At 39.5% G+C, this 22,313-nt stretch overlaps 1 protein-coding gene across 2 annotated transcripts in view; it reads left to right on the top strand.

The window, feature by feature from the left end:
* rint1 (RAD50 interactor 1) overlaps positions 1-20,410 on the top strand; it is a 33,426-nt gene extending 13,016 nt beyond the window's left edge. For both annotated transcript variants that reach the window (XM_051954063.1, XM_051954062.1), the window contains 10 exons: positions 2,099-2,282; positions 5,251-5,361; positions 5,890-6,115; positions 8,471-8,608; positions 9,538-9,632; positions 10,793-10,897; positions 13,513-13,733; positions 14,967-15,147; positions 17,943-18,061; positions 18,713-20,410. In XM_051954063.1, coding sequence (XP_051810023.1) covers positions 2,099-2,282; positions 5,251-5,361; positions 5,890-6,115; positions 8,471-8,608; positions 9,538-9,632; positions 10,793-10,897; positions 13,513-13,733; positions 14,967-15,147; positions 17,943-18,061; positions 18,713-18,926 — 1,594 coding nt within the window. In that variant the 3' untranslated portion in view covers positions 18,927-20,410. The remainder of the gene's footprint in view (positions 1-2,098; positions 2,283-5,250; positions 5,362-5,889; positions 6,116-8,470; positions 8,609-9,537; positions 9,633-10,792; positions 10,898-13,512; positions 13,734-14,966; positions 15,148-17,942; positions 18,062-18,712) is intronic.
* Positions 20,411-22,313: the final 1,903 nt, after the last annotated feature.

Below are 22,313 nucleotides of genomic sequence, written 5' to 3'. Positions count from 1 at the left end.
TAAAATAGTAAGCCACTTTTGCCAATCCTAGAGATTAGCAAATCATTATAAAGGACAGTTGATGGGCCCACATTAGGAAGACAGTGAATACTGGTGGAGACAGTAATTACAAAGAGAGTGCAAAGAACACTCCTTTATATCCACTGCCATCTCCCTCCTGCACTCTGCGAAAGAAAGGCCATTATTTTCTTCTTTATATTATTTTGTCCGTTTCTTTAACAGTTAATTTTTTGTTTTTACTGTGTACTTATATTTTCAGTTGGCATTTACACACGTGGACAAAATTGTTGGTACCCCTCAGTTAAAGAAGGAAAAACCCACAATTCTCACTGAAATCACTTGAAACTCACAAAAGTAACAATAAATAAAAATTTATTGAAAATTAAATAATCAAAAACAGCCATCACTTTTGAATTGTTGATTAACATAATTATTTAAAAAAACAAACTAATGAAACAGGCCTGGACAAAAATGATGGTACCTCTATAAAAGATTGAAAACTATTTGACCAGAGTGACATGATTAACTCAGGTGTGTCATTTAATTGACATCACAGGTGTTTCCAAACTCATAATCAGTCAGTCTGCCTATTTAAAGGGAGACAAGTAGTCACCCTGCTGTTTGGTGAAAAGGTGTGTACCACACTGAACATGGACAACAGAAAGCGAAGGAGAGAATTGTCCCAGGACATCCGAAAAAAAATGATAGACAAACATCTTAAAGGTAAAGGCTATAAGACCATCTCTAAACAGCTTGAAGTTCCTGTGACAACAGTGGCTCATATTATTCAGAAGCTCAAGACCCACGGGACAGTAGCCAACCTCCCTGGACGTGGCCGCAAGAGGAAAATTGATGACAAATTGAAGAGACGGATCGTTGGAATTGTATCCAAAGAGCCCAGAGCAACCTCCAAAGAAATTAAAGGTGAACTCCAAGGCCAAGGTACATCAGTGTCAGATCGCACCATTCGTCGTTGTTTGAGCCAAAGTGGACTTCATGGGAGACGACCAAGGAGGACACCACTGCTGAAAAAAACTCATAAAAAAGCGAGACTGGAATTTGCAAAAATGCATGTTGACAAGCCACAAAGCTTCTGGGAGAATGTCCTTTGGACAGATGAGACCAAACTGGAGCTTTTTGGTAAGGCACATCAACTCTATGTTCATAGACTCAAAAAGCAAGCATACGAAGAAAAGAACACTGTCCCTACGGTGAAACATGGAGGAGGCTCAGTAATGTTTTGGGGCTGCTTTGCTGCATCTGGCACAGGGTGTCTTGAAAGTGTGCAAGGTACGATGAAATCTGAAGACTATCAAGGCATTCTGGAGAGAAATGTGCTGCCTAGTGTCAGAAAGCTTGGTCTCAGTCGCAGGTCATGGGTCTTCCAACAGGACAACGATCCAAAACACACAGCCAAAAACAGCCAAGAATGGCTGAGAGAAAAGCGTTGGACTATTCTAAAGTGGCCTTCTATGAGCCCAGATCTGAATCCCATTGAACATATGTGGAAGGAGCTGAAACATGCCATTTGGAGAAGACACCCATCAAACCTGAGACAACTGGAGCTGTTTGCTCATGAGGAGTGGGCCAAAATACCTGTTGACAGCTGCAGAACGCTCATTGACAAATACAGAAATCGTTTAATTGCAGTGATTGCCTCAAAAGGTTGTGCAACAAAATATTAAGTTATGGGTACCATCATTTTTGTCCAGCCCTATTTCATTAGTTTGTTTTTTAAAATAATTATGTGAATCAACAATTCAAAAGTGATGGCTGATTTTGATTATTTAATTTTCAATAAATTTTTATTTATTGTTACTTTTGTGAGTTTCAAGTGATTTCAGTGAGAATTGTGGGTTTTTCCTTCTTTAACTGAGGGGTACCAACAATTTTGTCCACGTGTGTATGTGCTCTGTGTTTATATGTGTTAAATAACTGCGTGTCCCTGCTACCAAACTAATTGCCCCAGTGATGATACATAATGTTGAATGATTGGTATCATTTTAACAGATTTTCATGGTCCTCAAAATGACATAATTAAGACTTCCAGCAGGATTGAAACCCTCTATGTGCTTGTTTCTTTAACTTTCGCTGGCAGTGATGACATCATATCACAGAGGGCCTCATGTCAAAGTCAACCCTCAACCCAGCTTGTGTCTTCAGCCACATGTCTGTTGCAGGCTCCTCCCCTCTGCCTGCCCATCCAGATCATGCTGCTGCCACTCAGCAGGAGGTTCAAATACCACTTCTATGGGAATCGACAGACAAATTCCCTCAGCAAGGTGTGTCACACACAGAGCACCCATCACACCTGAGTGTGCATGCGGCCATAAATGTCAGACACAGGAACCAGTAACACTGACATAGAAACTGCAGCTGTAATTCATCCGATACTTTGATACTCTGATTCTTTTAATGATAACTATTTTAAATGCTATTCCACTTCCATGGAAAATGCATAATGGCATCTTACCTTTCTTGGACGAGCAGGACTACAAAGTACCAAGCAGCAAAATCCCTGCAAATCTCCCCATCATCATCATCATCATCATCATCATCATCATCATCATCATCATCATCCTTTACACCAAGTGGTGTGTAGGGCAGCAACAAAGTTCCTCCACTTCTGCCTGTCCTGGGCCAGCCTTGTCAATGAACTCCAAATCATAAGAACGCAACTCCTACCGACTGTTAACGAGCACTTGAAGACTGAGAAAACCAAGCGTTATGCAATGTTGTAAGAAGCTCTTGAAAGCATTGTCACATCAGGTTTTGCGCAAACATGTAGAGTCCATGCAAACTGTCTTGCTGTTGTTACAGCAATAGAGCATAACAAATGCTAAGTTATTCTGAGACTCAGCGTTTCCTTCACAATTGCTAAGATGGCATCAATATAGCACAAGATTTTTTTTTATTAATCTCAAAACAAATAAAGTAAAGCTGTTACTAGTGGTCTCACACTGTAGAGGTTATTGTGGTCTATGTCACCAGCTAGCACTGTGTAACATATTGTGAGCATGGGTTTCCATTTTCACCTAAGAATAACAGATAAAAGAAGAAGATATAATTCAGGACTTATTCATTATGATGGAGGTTTTTTCAAAACATTTATAATATCACTTTATTTTCAAATTTATGATACTCCTAAATTAAACTACACTACCAGTCAAAAGTTTGGACACAGCTTCTCATTTCATGGTTTTTTCTTTATTTTCATGACTGTTTACATTGTAGATTCTCACTGAAGGCATCAGAACTATCAATGAACACATATGGAATTATGTAGTAAACAGAAAGTGTGAAATAAGTCAGAGCATGTTTTAGATTTTTCAAAATAGCCACCCTTTGATTTTGGCTTTGTACACTCCTGGCATTCTCTGGATGAGCTTCATGAAGTAGAACCTGAAATGGTTCTCCAGCAGTCTTGAAGGAGTTCCAGAGATGCTGAGCACTTGTTGGTCCTTTTGTCTTCACTCTGTGGTCCATCTCATCCCAAACCATCTGGATTGCATTTAGGTCAGGTGACTGTAGAGGTCAGGTCATCTCCATCATCTCCTTCTTGGTCAGATAGTCCTTCCACAGCCTGGAGGTTTGGTGTCGTTGTCCTGTTGAAAAATAAATGAAGGTCCAACTAAACGCAAACAGGACGGGATAGGATGTCGCTGCAGGATGCTGTGGTAGACATGCTGGTACAGTTTGGAATAAGTCTCCAACAGTGTCACAAGTAAAGCACCCCCACACCATCACACCTCCTCCTCCATGCTTCACAGTGGAACCATGCATGTAGAAACCATCTGTTCACCTTCATCTGTCCGGGTGGAACCAAAGATCTCAAATTCGGACTTATCAGGCCGAAGAACAGATGTCCACTGGTCTAATGTCCATTTCTTGTGTTTTTTTGGCCCAAACAAATCTCTTCTGCTTGTTGTTTTTCCTTAGCAGTGGTTTCTTAGCAGCTATTTGAAGGCCTGATTGGTCAGTCTGCTCTGAACAGTTGATGTAGAGATGTGTCTGCTATTAGAACTCTGTGTTGCATTTATCTAGGCTCTAATCTGAAGGGCTGTTAACTTGTAGTTTCTGAGGCTGGTGACTTGGATGAACTTCTCCTCAGCAGCAGAGGTGACTCTTGGTCTTCCTTTCCTCATGTGAGCCAGTTTCATCGTAACACTTGATGGTTTTTGAAAGAAGTAGTGTCCTTCCACCTTTTCCTGCTCTGTCCCAGCTGCTATTGCCACTTTTACATCCTCATATCAGGGTTCGAGTTAAATCTGACTAAAAATAAACTGATGCCACTTAACCAGGCTGCAAAAAAAATCCCCTTATACACCTTACCATTTAAACACACTGACAATAGTTTAACTTATCTTATAATACAGGTTACTAAGAAATTCAAAAACCTTTTCCAAACCAATTTTGACTTCCTCTTAACTCGCACTGAGGATGATTTGGAACACTGGTTCTTACTACATCTCTCTTCAGCTGAGAGAATTAGCTCAGTTAAGATGAATACCCTGCTGAAAAATGTATATCTCTTTCAGTGCTTTCCTATTTGAATTCCTATTGCAATTTTCAAAAAGATTGACAGCATGCTTCCATCTATGGCTAAAACAAAACTCAGAGAATGTGAAAACTGCTTCTACAGAGGCCTGAACTGGATGGAGGTTTAGTGTTTCCAGACTTCAGATACTATTATAGGGCTGCTCATCTTAGGATCACTCACTACTGCTGACAGTAAAATAGATTGTTAAATGGTTTGAAAATCACCTCAGGACATATTTTCAATGTCTGTATATTTCTGGAAAAAGTAATTCACCATTCACGACCCTTTCCATTAATAAGTCAGCACTCAGAGCTGATCTGTCCCTAATTTTCCACTCTTTACACAATTATTTATGTCAGTTTCATGTGTATGACTGAATTTATCATTTAATTTTATATCCTCAAGGATAGACTTTTTGAAAATGTGTCATGTTAGCTCCCTGAAGTGAAATGATGTCTTTCCCTTTTTTTAAGTGGCTGTTGAAAACACCTCTAAACACTACTGTCCTGTAGCCGAGTTAGCAAAACCTTACCCTTAACACTGAAAATCTTATGAAGTTGTGCAGCAAGCTCTAAGTTGTTGATGTTGTTTAGATCTATTTTTTTCCAGAGAAAGATTAGTTTCACTTCAGTGTTTAAAAGCACAAAATTGTCATCTGTCAAAGACTTATCTTTAACTTCATAGTCATCTTCTATGTGTGTATTTTTCAGCCTGAGTGGTACCTCACGCAGGCTCTCATGTGGATGGGCAACAACTCTGCTTTCATGGAAGAAAAGATCCAACCTATCCTGGACCGGGCGGGGGCGAGTTTCAGTGCCAGGGTAAGCAGTTTCATTTTCATTCAAAGAAGTATTCTTTTTTTTAAAAATGCAATTTCTATCAGATCAAACTGTTTTTCATGCTGAAAAGGTTATTGAATACCTGTGGACAAGTATTTAGACACGAGCCACAGGCGTGATGGTTTGTGCACTATGCTAATCAAGACTACTTAACACTTTTACCTGGATGTATGAATGTTCTCTTTCATTTAAGTTCATTTTGCATCTTCAATAGTCATTTCAGTGAACACTTTTTCTTACCACTAACACTTTATTTGATTAGTAAGTCATTAAATGGCAATATAAAAATTTTACTGGAACTACTGATAAACCTGTTGCTTTAATTTAAGATTTCAACAAGAACCCAAAACCTTCCTCAACATAGTATTTATTTGGATCTGTTTATAATGTTGTGTAATTTCTATAGTATCTCAAGACATGTTGCTGAGCTATCAACAAATATAACTGGTCAGTGTTTGTGGTCACCTGATTGTTAGCTAACACCAGTTATTGCTTTGTATTTGCGGGTAGGTGGAGTTGTGTCGTGGCTTGTTGTCTCTAGTCCAGGAGAAGGTGGCCAGTGACGCTTCCAGGCTGTTGTACGATGATGTGCTCTTCTGTCACTTGGTGGAGGAGGTGCTTCAATTTGAGAAAGAGCTACGAAGCAACCATTTGTACCCAGCAGTGCTACCTGGTCTGCTTCACCTCCTGCTGGAGGATTCAGTCCTTCAGAAATGGCTCACTGTGGAAAAGAAGAGTGAGTTGTACAGTATGAGGATACCTAGCTGCACAGTTAATGTATGTACCATTGTCATAGTTCAGTATTATTCAGCTAGCTTGCTATTATTAAGTCGACTTCAATTGTGTTTGTTTTACAATGAGCCCATGTTTTATTGTGCCAACTACGCTAATATTTACTACATCAAGGAAAGAATGCTTCACTCCTTCTGTCGTAACATGAATAGGATAGTTTTATCTTCTGGTATGACAGGAAATCTCTTTTCCTGATGATAATGCAATCTGAACACACATAGTCTAACCAGTCATCTTCTTGCTGTTATTTCAGTAATACAGTTCCATAATTTGTTGTTTTTTCCTTGCTTACTTGTTTACATACAAAGTACTCCACACACACATGGTAGACAAATAGTAACTGGTAAAAATCTGCCACTTCTTCACAAAGATAAATGATTGAGCTTGGAGTATCAGAGTTGCGTGACAGGAGCAATAATTTGCACCCCTGATTCTGAAAATAACTCATCCATCCACCCATCCACCCATCCACCCATCCATCCATCCATCCATCCACCCATCCACCCATCCACCCATCCATCCATCCATCCATCCACCCATCCACCCATCCACCCATCCACCAAATGCACACCTACCAGCGGTCATAAATATGTGTGTAACGCAGCTCCTTTGATGGATATTGCAGTGTTCTGCTGTCTCCTGATTGGTGCCAGTTATTTCTCATATATGCTGCATGGGTGTGAGGGTGATGGGCTTTGTACACAGGGCCGTGAAGAAATATTTGCACCCCTACAAATATCTTCTATTTTTGAATACTTATCACACTAAGATGTTTCAGATAATCAAACAAATTTTAGTGTAAGACGAATATAAGAAAACACGAAATGTAATTTTTAAATGAGGATTTCATTTATTGAAAGAAAAACTGTGATTGCCCCTTAGCTACCAATCTATCAGATGACCAAATTCATTTAGCAGTTAGATTCAGTTTCACCATCCACACCCACATGATTCCTGCCAGGCTTGTTGAATCTAAACGTCTTTAAAAAGAAACTGTAGTAGCTAAAACTACTTAAAAGCAGCACATGATACCGTGTTGTAAAGAGATTCCAGAACAAATACGAAACAAAGTCAATGATATTCATCAGTCTGGATAAGGTTCCAAAGCCATTGCTGAGGCTCTGGGACTCAGAGAACCACAGTGAGAGAAATTATCCACAGATGGAGAAAGCATGGAGCATTTTCTGCACTCACATCTGTGTTGCTTTCACAAATGTCAGCTTTAATTTTTGTGTGTCTAATTCTAGCTCTTACACTGACCAATTATGCTGCCATTGCATACACACTGGTGTTCCTTCTAAAAAGGCAGTGCTTACCCTGCCACTGGCAGTTGAAGGAGAAATTTGCTCGGGGATCTTGTAACCAGATTACTTGGTTTACTTGGATTACTTGGAATGTCTGAGGTCTGGAGATCGATCCAGTCCTAAAACGTCCAAACTGCTTACAGATCATTGGGACTGTCCTCATAATAACAAATGTGTTTGTTTTTTCCGAGTAAAACTTGGGATTGTTACGATTCCCATATAGTGCCTCAAGCAGTGGACACAACTGTTTTTATACAGCACATTAAAAAAATGACCAAGGTTGACCAAAATGCTTTCAGCTCAAAAACAGAAAACAAGACATAGTCTGTTAGGAAATATGCAGACTAAGATGAACAATGACGTATATCAGGTGTCAGCACTCAGCTACAGTTGAAAACCAGAGAGTACATGTGTCTTCAGTAGGCACTTGAAGGTGTCAAGAGACCAAACGGTTCTAATTTGAACCTGTAAGTGGTTCCACAAACTGGGTGCAGCCACAGAAAAGACATGGTCACCACTGTTTCTGAACCTGGATCTGTAAACTTAAAGGACCATCTGATTGGCTGACCTCAGTGATAAAACTGGAGCATGAACAGCTTGAAGCTCAGATAAATAAGAAGATGCCAACCCATTTAACAAGCACGACCCTGAGGTTTAACGTTAGATACAGATATACCATAGTCAACTCACAGTAAATTCATTATCTTTTGGACACAAATACAGTATTTGGACAAGATTAGAGTTTATACAGTAGAATTCAAATGATTGGTATTCCTACAGCTTGCTGCCTCAATAACTGGTATCCACAAAACTCAATATTGAGGCAAAAAAGCTCTGCAATAACACCGAAATTAAGTTTCACACAGTATCCAGTTACTTACAGATGTATCACAAGTCACATAAGATGTGCAGTCTGCATTGCCTCAAGAAGCTTGATCTAGCCAGTTACACAGTGGAATTACCTCTTTCAGTACATTGTGTTTTCTTCTGTTTAGTGGCAGTGGAAAAAATGGATGCCATGCTGTCAGCTGAGGGGGCCTGGAGCTCTCAGTATAAAGACATCAGTGATATGGATGAGCTGAAGGCTCCTGACTGTGCTGAGACATTCATGACTCTGCTTCAGGTCATCACTGGTAAGACTGCTTCTTTCAGTCATTCTGAGCTTTGCAGGACACTTTTTCATGTTAAACACATCAATGTTACACCTTTGGTTTTTATTTTCCTCTCCAAATTGTCAACACAGTTTTTGTGCTATTATTAAGTTTCACTGATCAGTTACAACACTGAAAAAATTACAAATTATGTTAATCGCGTTTATTGTCTTCTTAGTATGACACCGGTCAACGAATGTTGAATATTAAAGCAACAAGTAAGTCAGTTTTTAAAGTTAAATTGTTGGGATAAGGAAAAATGAGCAGGAGTAAAGATCTCATCAATTTTGTCAAGATGAACGGAGGCCAAATGTCTTTCTTCACCTCCTCCTTCACCTCCAGTGTATAAAACAAAATGAAACGGGGAATGGATCAAACACACAGTGACACATTGTGTTGTGAAGATTCAAATCTGGTGTTGTTCTGTTCACTTTGGAGATGGACACCTGCACTGAATTGAGTACCTCATGAAAAGAACTCCTTTCTTTAGAGATACATTACACTTTCAACTTTAGAAGAAGAAATACTGGAAGATCAAGGAAGTGCAGACCGTCATGGACTTTGCTCCACAGTCATCAGACCTCAGCGCCTTCAACATTTCTGAGGACACTTGAAGATGAAGAAAGCCAAGTAGTCATGAAATCAAAAGAAGTTCAGAAGCTTAACGCTGATATTCTGAAATTCCTCTGCAGTTTTTAGAAATTGAAATTGTTAAGCTGGTATACCTGTGATGAAAGCTTTTGTGTTAAAATTCATAATAGAAGTTTTGTCATTATTGGTGGATAATCATTCACAGCTGGAGTTTCAAAGACATGAAGGCAGTCAACTGGCATTAAAAACCATCAAACTCACCAAGATCCTATCTTTTTTGTGGATGCTTACTCTTTTCTTTTTTTTATTGCTTTATTCAGAGCGGTACCGGGCCTTACCCTGTCCTTCTGCCCAGCTGAAGTTTTTGGAGCTGCAGAGAGAACTCGTGGATGACTTCCGCATACGACTCACACAGGTAATATTGAATAACAAACCCTCAAAAAATGAACCAAAGAAAGTGACTTCTGTAGCAATACTGATAGCGAAGGAGAGGCTGCTGAGGGGACATAAAGTGTTCTCACAATGTGGTCAAGTACATTTTGGCCTCGGTTACACAGACTGGTACTAAAATAAATGCTCAGATGTCAGACACCTCAAGGTTTTAGGTGCTAGAGACAGAAGGAAGGCCACTGCTGATCTTCAGACAGAGATGAATGCTTCTAGATCAGAATTTGAGAAAGTCTCCAGAATGACCACAAACAGATGACTGAAGGAACAAGGAGAGTAGCTGCTATGAAGACATTATTCAGGCCTGCAAACATCCAAAAATGATTACAATTTACCAGGGAGCACAAACACTGGACTGTAGACGACAGGAAGAGTCTGGACAGACGAGTCTGAACTGGAACTCTTTGGTCAGCATCATTGTATTTATGTCTGCAGAAAAGCTGGAGAATGTTTCGATGCTAGATGCATCACAGTGAAACATGGTGGAGATTCCATTGTGGTATGGGGTTTCATTTGTGGAAACAGCATGGGAAAATTAGTTCAAATGAACAAGAAGGTCTACTAAACCATCTTGGTGCATCATGGAATCCCTTCTGGATTGAACCTGATTGGTCGTGGGTTCATTTACCAAGAAGACATCGACCCCGGTCATACTTGAGAGCTGTGCAGAGACTGCTCGAATGAAGTGTACATCATTTTACAGCTGAAGTCATCAGCCATCAGAAAGATTTGTTGTTTACAGTGCAGAGAGATTAAAAATCAAATTCTGCTCAGTGTTTTAATGTGATTATGCAGCTGTGTACACTCACAGGCACAACTGTGGAGTATGATAGGCTGTTGTTTGGTTGATTCATTGTATCATATTCTAACATGTGAAGTCAGCTAGTTTTGAACTCCAAGTCGACTTGTCTTTTGTGATTTTATTAGGTCCTGTTTATAGTCATCAAATTTGTGACCATCCAAATCATGACGCACGCATATACCTCTGCTTTTCCTGCAGTTTTGTCCATTTTTGTGTATTTTTTACGATTTTTTTTTATATCATATGAATTGAATTGAAAGAGAAAGGGTGAGAAATGAATGAATGAATGAGGCAGTGGTGGTTACCATGGTTGCTGTTTTTTCCAGGTGATGAAGGAGGAGTCTCGCTGCCCACTGGGTGTCCGCTACTGTGCCATCCTTAATGCCGTCAACTACATTTCCACCATCTTGGGAGACTGGGCAGACAATGTGGTATGTGGGTTTTAGAAAATTCAGGTATTTTTACCCATAACTTATGTAGCATTGATTTAGTCCCGACATCGCAGGATCATCCAATGCCACTTGATGACACTGTGGGTACATGTTAGAAATGTGAATATTTTGGTAAATATTAGCATTTGGCACTATAGATCATATCATTTCCTAAATTCAGAATCTGAATCAGTTACCTTATTGGGGAGCTGATCCAACAGTTAACACAAAGGGTCTGAATGTGTGAACACTTTCTGGAAACAAGCAGCAAAGCTCAACAATATCCAGGACGAAAATGTGTGTTCTGGCACTGCGCAGCAACTGTGAATTTGGCAGGTAGATCATTTAAAATAAAGCATACAGCGACCAGTGGGCTTGATCAACCTCCATTGCTACAGAACAGCTTTAAGTTGTTAACTCATGTCTTGTTCCCTGAAAATTGTCTTTTTGTATAGTTCTGAAGTGTAAATTATTTTTCAGTTTTGAGTAACCTTATCTTTTTTTTTTGAATAGGCATATACATGTTTATAATTTTAAATTTAATAAAATTTAAAATGAGACGTATAGAAAAAAGTGATTTTGATGATGTAAAGCCTGGATTCAGTTCGGTTTTCCCACTGTATGACTATAACATCAGCACAAGTAGTTCAAGAACCTTCAAAAAGTTGAAACTCCTCAGACTTATTCTGTTTTCATAGTTTTTGGGTCTGATAAATGGTGTCATTTTGATGGTTCTTTCTTTCGGAATAGACAGACAAACCAGTGCCGACCGTCACATCACTGCACCGAGGCTCCGTCTCCTTAGCAGACTAAAAACTTAAACAACAAATATCCATCCATCCTCTATACACCGCTTTATCCTCACTAGGGTCGTGGGGGTGCTGGAGTCTATCCCAGCTGACTCAGGCGAAGGCAGGGGACACCCTGGACAGGTCACCAGTCTGTCACAGGGCTACATATACAGACAAACAATCACACTCACATTCACACCTACGGGCAATTTAGAATAATCAATTAACCTCAGCATATTTTTGGACTGTGGGAGGAAGCTGGAGTGCCTGGAGGAAACCCACGCATGCACAGGGAGAACATGCAAACTCCATGCAGAAAGATCCCCGGCCCAGGCCAGGATTTGAACCGGGGATCTTCTTGCTGCAAGGAGAAAGTGCTAACCACTACTCCACTGTGCAGCCCAACAACAAAAATGTTTGCTTCATTTATTTTTATTTGCATTTTTCATTTGTCTGCTACATTCACAGATTACTGCAAACTCAAAGTGCAACTGCAGCGATTATATTCAACATTTTAAGATTTGCTGTGAACTCAAGCCCTGTAAGTGTCTTAAAAAGTGGTCTATTATGGGATGGCTGCACTGTTAGCCGGTACAGCAGGACTGTTGTAGCTAACGTTAGCTCTGGTGTTGAACAGCAACATGTTCTGCTTTCAGGTGATACAGTCAGCTTGAAGTGCTGCAGAGATGAAAAAATTCTTGTTGCACAATTTGTACAGAATCACGTTTTTATCGAAGTTGACATAAGGACTTTTTTAAAAGAAAACTTTCCAGGCCAACAAGTTCATTGTGGTCTCGTCTTTCTTCACTGTTCACCAAACTTTCTTGTGCGCTGACAGATCTGTCATGTCAGTCACTGTTAAAAACGAAACGTCATCACACATCAGATGATGCTCAGAGGAAGACCGCAGGCGCAGCTGGAACATGTCAGCAAGTTAAAAACCATCTTTTCCTCACTTGTCAGTTAAAAAGTAATGCTATTTTACAAGGAATGGACATTAGACCAGCAGAAATCTGTGCTTTGGTCTGACAAGTTTGACATTTTTTACTCCAACCTCCGTGTCTTTGGGAGATGCAGAGAAAGTGAGTGGATGGTTTCTGCACGTATGGTTCCCAACGTGAAGCATGGAGGACGAGGTGTGATGGTGTGGAGGTGCTTTACTGGTGACACTGTTGGTGATTTATTCAAAATATAATGCACACTGAATCAGCATGGCTACCACAGCATCCTGCACATCCTGCAGTGACATGACATCCCATCCAGTTTGCACTCAGTGGGACCACTATTTATTTTTCAACGAGAAAATGACCTCAAACCTGCAGGCTGTGGAAGGACTATCTGACCAAGAAGGAGATGATGGAGTGCTGCTTAGGTCAGATGATCAGGCCAAAAGATATTCTGATTTGCTCAACACTTTTTTGTTTACATAATTCCATGTGTGTTCATTCGTAGTTTTGATGTTTTCAGTGTTAATCTACAATGTAGAACATAATTAAAATAAATAAAATCCATTGAATGAGAAGGTGTTTTGACTCATTCTATGTGTGTGTAAATAAAAGTAAATAATACCTGAAATTAGAGGTGTTATCAAATGATTTATAATTTGTCTCATGAAACAATACATAAACGACCGTGTGAATCTAGGCGAGGTTAATTGTCATTAATAAACACATACATATGGAGAAGAACTGTGCTCTCTAGCTTTCCTAAAATATGACCCTCTGTCATGTGAGAGTGAGCTGCATTGAGCAGCCAGAAAATTGTGGTATTTTTTACTTTCTTACTAACACTTGTGTGCTTGACTTTTCTATTTTCTTTCTTCAGTTTTTCCTCCAGCTGCAGCAGGCTGCGGTTTCACATGCTGAGGAGATGGTACTGACAGGCCAAGGTGTGATGGAAGTGGGACGCCTGGCTTCACTGGAAGGTTCTCTGTTTGACGGTCTATTGGCATTGCTGGATCGATTGAAAGGAGACATGCTGGGAAGACTGCTGGAGTGGACCATGAGAGAAATCACAGAAAAGGCCAAACCATACTGCCAAGATAGGTGAGAGCACGTTGAGGACTACGTTATTAGTTGGTGTCTTTGAGCTTTTTAGTGCTAGTTTAGGTAGCTCTATCCTCATAGTTTAAACGAATAATACGTACGTACCCTATGAAGGCTAAAATTGACTTTGTTGTGTTACTGATGTGAAGCACTGAGTCCCTTCTGAAAGTATTCAGATACCTTCACTTTTTGAACAGTTTGTGTTGTAAAATGAATTTTTAATGGATAAAACTGACATTTTCACCATGATGGCTCCAAAGCTCTTAGTCTAATCTGTTGGCCTACAGTGAAGTAAACTTTTTCACCCCTTTCTGAACCATAGTGTCATGTACGTGAACATGACGACATAAAATACATTCATCAAAACTTACACCATTATGAATGTTATCAGTGGTGAGAAGAAGGTGGTGTTTGAGCAGTCGCTGCTTTCTCTGCCACTCAAGAGGAAGACAGTTTGTTGTAAAGAGCTATGTTATCTGTCAGCAGATGTTCGAGGTAAGCACATTGATTATTTTTAATAAGATGACTCTTATGCCACTGATTTTAGAGACTGGCATCCACCAGAGTCATACACTTCACATATTATTTGAGTATTCATGTAATTTATGTCATTCATCATATCATTATAGTATACTAAGATGCTAATGCATTGTGCAGTAATTACAGCTGTGTGATAAATGTAAAAATACAATATTTCCCTCTGAAATCAGTCCATGTATAAAGTGGGGAACTTAACAGCAAACATGGGCTGATATTTGGACTCTGAATCTGTGCAGTATCAATAGAATCTGTTCAATATCAATATCATGTTTTAATAAGGTGTTCTACTCATGGAAGAAGGGTTAGGGGTTAGTAACTGTCTTTCTACATAGAGTATAACACTGTGCTGCATTGTTATTTTCCATAAACTAAGACTGAACAGCTGCTAACAGACAGCAGAGCTCTTTACAATATATTGTCTTCCTCTTGGCTGGTAGAGACAGTAAATGCTGTAGAGAAAAACCTCCTCATCACCTCTCTGACCGTCTTCATGTTGATTTACGTTTTGACTAATGTCTTTTATGTGCTCCTCCTCGCATACGTTACACTTGAAATCTAAGAAAGGCAGAAAAGAAAGCATGTTTATCTCACTTAAAGTCTACACATCAGGACTATTGCTCTCTGTTCCTGTCCAATGAATAAGGATTCGTTCTAATTAATGAATGTCCTGCTTTTACTCTGTTTTTCTTTTAGATGGTTGTCCCTGCCATCCCAGCATGACCAGTCTACCATGTCCCTGTCCAGTACAGCATGTCCCATGATGCTATGTGTGAGGGACAGATTGTTGAACCTTCATAATGTTCTGAGTCTCTCACTGTTCCAACTGGCTTGGCAGGGTCTGGCGGAGAGACTTGACAACTTCCTGTACCAAAATGTAAGAGCTGAATATCCACTAAAACCCCATGATACTTTCTGTTTTTCAAAACATAATAACCACAAACTTTAACTTAGATATGATACAGGAAAGCTGTTTGAGTTCCAGTTCCAACACTGTGCAGCAGGTGGGTAGAGTCAACTGTTCTGCTGGTTCAGCACCAGGTTCCTCCAGTTTATGTGCTGAACTGTATAAACAAGCTGCAGCAGTTGTCTGCAGTCACACCTGCAGCTTCTCCAGGAATTGCCCTTTCTAGTTAGGGTGATTGGTTGCAGTAGTGTAATTGCATAGCAGTCATGCTATTGTTGTTTTCACTCATTGTTAGAATTTTTGTATCATCTTCCATGAGTTTTTTGACATTCAGTAACTCTAAAATGCGTAAAGCTAGAAACACGGATCTGAAACTAAAAGTGAAGGCCTGCTGATGACATGTGAACATGTCTGATATTGTCAGTCTCAGCAACTCATGTTTGAAGTAAAAACACTAAAATCACAGATAAAAAGCTTTATTGTTTGACTAACAGACCGACGAATTAGGATTTGATCAGTGAATTCATTAGAAACACGGTTTTTGACTCATTTGAAAATGCAGCCATTATAAAGTTGTCTGGTGATAGGAAGTCTCTTACTTATGGCATTTAAGTTTGTTTGAAATAATTCTGTATATCACTATCTTGATAATTTTGTGTGGAATTAAAAGCAATGCAGTGAGTTTAAGCTAATTTACAATACAATACAAAAAACTTATTTGTCACCTGGACGCAATTTAGGGAACGTAGAGCAGTTGGATTAACGGAGAGATAATTGAAGGTGCAGGCGGATTGAACATAAGTTCAGTGTCGTGTCCGTGATATATGGAACATGCACTGTCCCAATGCAAAGGAGGGGATCACAAGCTGGATGGGCAAGGAGGGGTCCAGTGGGGGAAGGCAGAGGGGCAGTGATGGTTTGGAGTGGATGAGCTGAACATGTCCTTAAGACGTTCCTGCTGACACAAAAAAGAATTTAAGTTCCTCGGTAGATGCTGCTGCTGCTGCTGGCATTTTCTGGGGATCTCCTCAGTAATGGAGGCAATTTTGAATGTGTAGTCAAAAATTCATCTGCTTGCTGGAGAAGGTCATCACCATCTCTTCACCATCGCTGCAGGGAAGATTTATCACAACACTCCACAAACTCATGGAGTGCATCTGATTGGTTATCGAGATGACAGTGTGGGCTGGTAGACCTGCAGCCATCAGTATAGAGGATGAAGAGCACAGGTGAGAGGATGCAGCCCAGAGGGAAGCTGGTATAAAGGTGAAGGAGAGGTTGGAGAAAGTGTGGACTAGGACTCTCTGTGACCTGTTAGTCAGGAAGTCTGTGATCCACAGGATTAGCTGTAGTAGTAATTTCTCTGTAGTTCACTGAGATAAACCCCACAGAAAGCCAAGTTCAATTCCATGTTGCAGTCAATGTAAGTTCTCAGTCAGCCCAGAAACAAAACAAAGAATAAATAAAAATAATGAAGGATGCACTCACAAAAGTTGAAATTACAAAATCAGGTAAAAGGAGAAAATAAAAGGCAGCTGGACACAGATGGTTAGCATCTAGCTGAGAGACAGCATATACCCTCACAGACTTCAGAGAAAAGGTATATATTCAAACACTACATACACATACAAATCAAGCTGCTCTATGAGTTATCTGGTCAACCACACAAACAGTGACCCACAAGTTTAGTTTTTTCTTTTGTTTTTGTTTTAGTTCAGCTAAAGTAGCTTAAACTCCTACTTTCCTGCTTAACAATAATAAAACAAAAAAACTGTTCATTGCAACTCTTTCATTCATATTGCAGATATGCAGATATGGCTCCATGCCATTAATGGCATCCTTTGTCAGCTTGTCTAGCACTTCTTCTAGTCATTTATTTGTACAGTCAAAATGTTGACTGTCTTCTCACATAGACACCATTTTGGGGTAAACTTAGTTACAATCCCTCCCACCCACTGCATGACACTGTGGAGTCTCTAAGTAGCTTTTTCAGCAGCAGACTGAGACACCCAGCATGCAAGAAGGAGTGCTATCTCAAGTCATTCATTCCATCTGCTATAAGACTTTATAACACCAGCATCGCTGGCTGATGTTAACATAAACTGGACTTTATCACATCATCCTTTACCACATAATCTGCACAGTTCTTGCACCATTTGAATATTATTATGTGTATAATTATTATATTGTTGTTTATTGCTGCTCATACTGTATGCTGTGTGCTGCTGTAACATGAGAAATTTCCCCGGTCACAGCGAGTAGTAATCTCTTCTCTTCTCTTCTCTTCTCTTCTCTTCTCTTCTCTTCTCTTCTCTTCTCTTCTCTTCTCTTCTCTTCTCTTCTCTTCTCTTCTCTGACTCTTATCTGACTCTTATCTGACTCTTATCTGACTCTTATCTGACTCTTATGTCTCATTCCTGCCACCGTGTTCCTCTGTGCACACAGCTACATCTGTTAGGGATTATAGTGTAAATGATGTCAAAAAAGCAGCCACAGCATTTGTGCTGTACTCTGCAACTGTGAATGACCATTACTGTCTTAAATAACATGAACTTATATTACTGTCCATGACTGCAGTAACCATAAATATCCCACTCGTATCAGTTCCTTTTCAGATATTTTTTGCAATTGCTGGTAATGAAAAATAGACACAAAGCTAGTCCTCTTGTTCTCTAGAAGGGTTTGCTGCTAATTGGCTGATTTACAGTATGTGGTTGCCCCAGTATGCTTTTGATTGTCACGATGTTTTCATGTGTTTCTGTCAGGTGATCCTGTGCAATCATTTCAGTGATGGAGGGGCAGCTCAGCTTCAGTTCGACATGACCAGAAACCTGTTTCCTCTCTTTGGCCACTACTGCAAAAGACCTGAAAACTTCTTTAAGCAGTAAGTGTGTGCATGTGTGTGTGTGCTGGTGTGTGTTTGTGTTTATGGTTGGGGTGTGTGGGTGTGTGTGCGTTGGAGGCATCATAATTGCACATTTTCCTACAAATTAATGAGCCTAGGAATGCATATACTGTACTTGAACGCAAAGTGTACCACAAGAATAGCCCCCCCCCCAAAAAAAATGTAGGCATCTTAGAATTTAACAGCCCTTAACAGTTGTGAACATAATACATTTTGCAGACATTTGAGGGGATGAAACTTCTCTCTGAGACAGTGAAAGTGATACCTGTTACCAGTCTGTAGCGCTGTTTCTAAACAAGCCTATACTGTCTTGTTGTATCAAAGGACCATGCCATCCAATGCAACAGAAGCCTGTAAGTTTCCATCTTACACTGGTGTGATTTGGAAACATTCAGCTTTTCCCCCCATACCATGTATGCATTTTTTGAACTGATGTTACTATTATAACACCAGATTGGATGAAATGATCAGCAGTCAAAAAAACTACACAAAACAGAAGCAAATATCTGTATTGTATGAGGAGTTTTGAGAAAGATGATTCAATAACAAGCCAATGAGAAATGGATGACTTTGGTTCACTTGGCATTCTGGTTTATTGTGCATTAATCTTCTCTCTCTGTCTTTCTGCAGTGTTAAAGAAGCATGTCTCATCTTGTGTCTGAATGTGGGCTCCGCTATTCTACTAAGGACTGTACTTACTGAGTCTGAAGAGGAGATGGGAGATTCGACAGGTGCAGAGGAACCTCCAAGAAAGGCTGCACTCAATGAGTTAGGGGTTTACTGTCTGGCACCCTGTGATGTGTTGATTCTCCTTAATCTCAGGACCTCATGGCCTGGACAATAGCACCCCCTGGTGGCGGTAGTATTACTGTGGCATGCACATCAGAATGACTGCTGGACAAATTTTCCTTCCTACATTTTTGTCATTGGCTTTAATTTGGCTTTAATGGACCAATATGTTAAACATCTATTTTTGTTGTGTTTTGCGGTTGTTAAATATTTCCAGGTGCAAATTAAAAGCTGTTCAGATAACACGATTACTCCTGCCATCCCGTAATGGAAGCTGTGCTGTCAATTCAGCGGTATTTCCATGTCAAATCATCACTCAGAAAGAAAGTTAGAAGTGATACAATGTCCTGGTCTAACACTCATATTTACGTGTGTCAATCACAGATGCAAAGAGCATTTCCCTCCTAAAGGAGATGGTAATAGCTATAGGTCATGGTTTTTAGAGCTACTGACAGCTCATACAGAACAGTGACTAAACACTGGTTATACAGTTATGATGAAATGAAACATCTTTGCAATGTGTTCTGTGTTAGCATCACAAGTTATATGTGTAAGTTCTATAAGTTAGAACTTTTCATATGATGTTCAGTAAGTTAATAGTCCAGCATTTTCATATGTGCCATTATGTTTGCATCTTTTCTGTGGACTTACTGTGATCTGAGTTGACTAAAGTATCCCACCTGTATGTGTTTTGTTCTTATGTAAATGACAACTGCCCAGTGTGCTAACTAACTAAACATTAAAATTAAATCAGAGAACTTAATTCATCCAGATTCTTATAAATATGCAGTATCCGTGCAGCATACATAGTTTAAAATGCATTTGAATACATTACACCCAGTAAATAGAAATAACAGATGTAACCTAATAGATCTGACACACACTGATTTTCACAAATTATTTCAGTTGAATACTTAATGTTATTATTGTAACTGTTATTCAGCTGATGCGCTTAAATTCTGAATAAAGTTTTAAGGTGACCTTAAAAACTGAATTTCTGTTGGCTTTAAGTGTTGCTCACCAAACACACTGTACCCACACAACCAGAGGGCTGATGTGCTTTTATAACACTGTTCACATCTGCAGCACCGGTTCAGGCAGTAGTTGAGCTTACAGCGTACACGCAAACACATTCTCTTATTACACACCTTTCAGTCAACATGGCTGAGATATCTGAGATGTCTTCCTGTTTGTGTGCTGAACAAATTTATTAGACCACCTGCAATAAAAATAGAAAACACATATTTTACAAATCCGTCAAAAACTTGTTTCAAACAAAAAAATTGTATTCTTATTTATTAGGCAACTAATAAACTAGAACAACTAAATAATCCTTATTCACACATACTACCCATAAAGTGTGATATTTTGTATGTCCTCCTTTGGTCCTGGTAACAGCTTGCATTCTTGCTGCCATTGTTTTTATGACCTTTCCGACGGTCTCTTGTTATTGAGTTCCAGATAGTTTCTAGTTCTTCCCAGAGACTTGCTTTGGATGAAACTTTTGAATTCAATAAATCCCAGATCTCTTCAATATGATTCCTGTCTGGACTTTGACTTGGCCAGTCCCATCAGTTCCAGCACTCCAGATTCCTTTTTCTTGGTCCAGTCGTCTCTTCACAGCTTTTAAGTATGACTGGGGTCGTTGTCTTCTTGGTAAATGAACCCACGACCAATCAGGTTCAATCCAGAAGGGATTCCATGATGCACCAAGATGATGTGGTAGACCTTCATACGATGCTATCGATTTTAATTCATTTTCCCATGCCATTTCCACAAATGAAGCCCCATACCATAATGGAATCTCCATCACATTTCACTGTGATGCATCAAATCATTCTCCAGGTTTTCTGCAGACATAAATACGATGATGCTGACGAAATGTTCCAACTTGGACCCGTCTGTCCAGAGTACCTTCTTCCAGTCATCTCCAGTTCAGTGTTTGTGCTCCCTGGCAATTTTTTTTGGCCTTTTTCTGGATATTTGCAGGCCTAAATAGTGGTTTCTTAGCACTTTAAATTTTGTTCCTTCAGTTGTCTGCTTGTGGTCATTCTGGAGACTTTCTCAGATTCTCATCTAGAAGCATTAATCTCTGACTGAAGATCAGCAGTGGTCTTCCTTCTGTCTTCTAGTACTTCAAACAACTGTGATTTGGCATCTCAATCAAAAAAGAATGATTTAATATTTTTTAGGCTTTTTTTGTAAAACAGTAAATTAGAAAATTCATGGACAACAATAATTACATTTTAGCATCAAAGATATCATTTTGATTAAAGAGCTGCACTGGTGGATTAACCATTACAGAAACATAAAAAAAATTTGGTTATCAGCCGTAGTGTTAATTTACGGGAGCGGTGGCAAACACTTCACACTGGGTGGTGGTCTAATGTATGTGCTGTGAGGCTAATGAAGGGAGAAACGGTATCCGTTAATATAAAAAGTGCTTGATTTCATCAGACCACTAGTTAATTCTCATGTGGAGGGTGGAAGTTCCGTGTAATTACCCCCCTCATCAGAAAACTAATATTACTCTAACACAAATATCAGTGATGGCGTTCCTAAAGCACGCTGCTGTACTCACCTCCCTCTGAGGTGACAGGAGGCATAGAAACACTTCAGGAAACAGATAAGTATAACATTTACAGATAAGTTTTTGCTTCTGAATATGTTCAGATATGATAAAGGTGAGGTTGATTCAAGCCACTTTGTGACTGGAAATTATTTCCCTTTAAAAACAAACAGAAATGGGGATAACACAAGTCAAGGAATGAGATATAGAAAGTGGATATGGAAAAGTAATGTTTAATTTACTGTTTACTCAAAACTTAAACATCATGCAACAATAGAAAAGGGTCACAAAATGTAGAGGAGCAAAGTGCTTGAGCCAACTAAACGAAAAGAATTTAACAAAATAAGGAATGGCTGACCTTTATCATTAAAACAAGAACATAAACCAAACATCTATTCATTTTTTTAATGGGATTTGCAAACAACCTATTGTGCCAGATTCAATTTCACTTTTCAGACTTATAGGCTCTGATGAACTTACTGCAGCACTGCCAACAATAGCAGTTACTATAAGTCACTTACCTTCCCGACCTGTCCAGGGTGTCCCACTCAGCTGGGATAGACTCCAGTACCCCCCTGCGACCCTAGTGAGAATAAAGCGGCGTATAGAGAATGGATGGATGGACTTCCCTTTCCACAGGGTATCTAATCTTTAGATATTTGTGCATTTTTTAAAAAATTCCTCCTCTGTGGATCATCAGAACTTCATAGCATTCATTCAGAAAATCTCAACACAGACAAGTGATGATACAGGAGGATTGACCAGAACATGTTATGAGACACATAATTTCAGCCTGCTTTAACTGCACCTGCCAGAAAATGTATCCTCCTCTATAATTCTCAGGTGATGTACTAACATTAGTATGTGGATATC

Source organism: Acanthochromis polyacanthus, chromosome 10 (assembly GCF_021347895.1).
Source record: "Acanthochromis polyacanthus isolate Apoly-LR-REF ecotype Palm Island chromosome 10, KAUST_Apoly_ChrSc, whole genome shotgun sequence".
Classification (NCBI taxonomy): domain Eukaryota; kingdom Metazoa; phylum Chordata; class Actinopteri; family Pomacentridae; genus Acanthochromis; species Acanthochromis polyacanthus.
The sequence above is the reverse complement of the archived record's forward strand: the minus strand, read 5'-3'. Positions and strand labels throughout refer to the sequence as shown.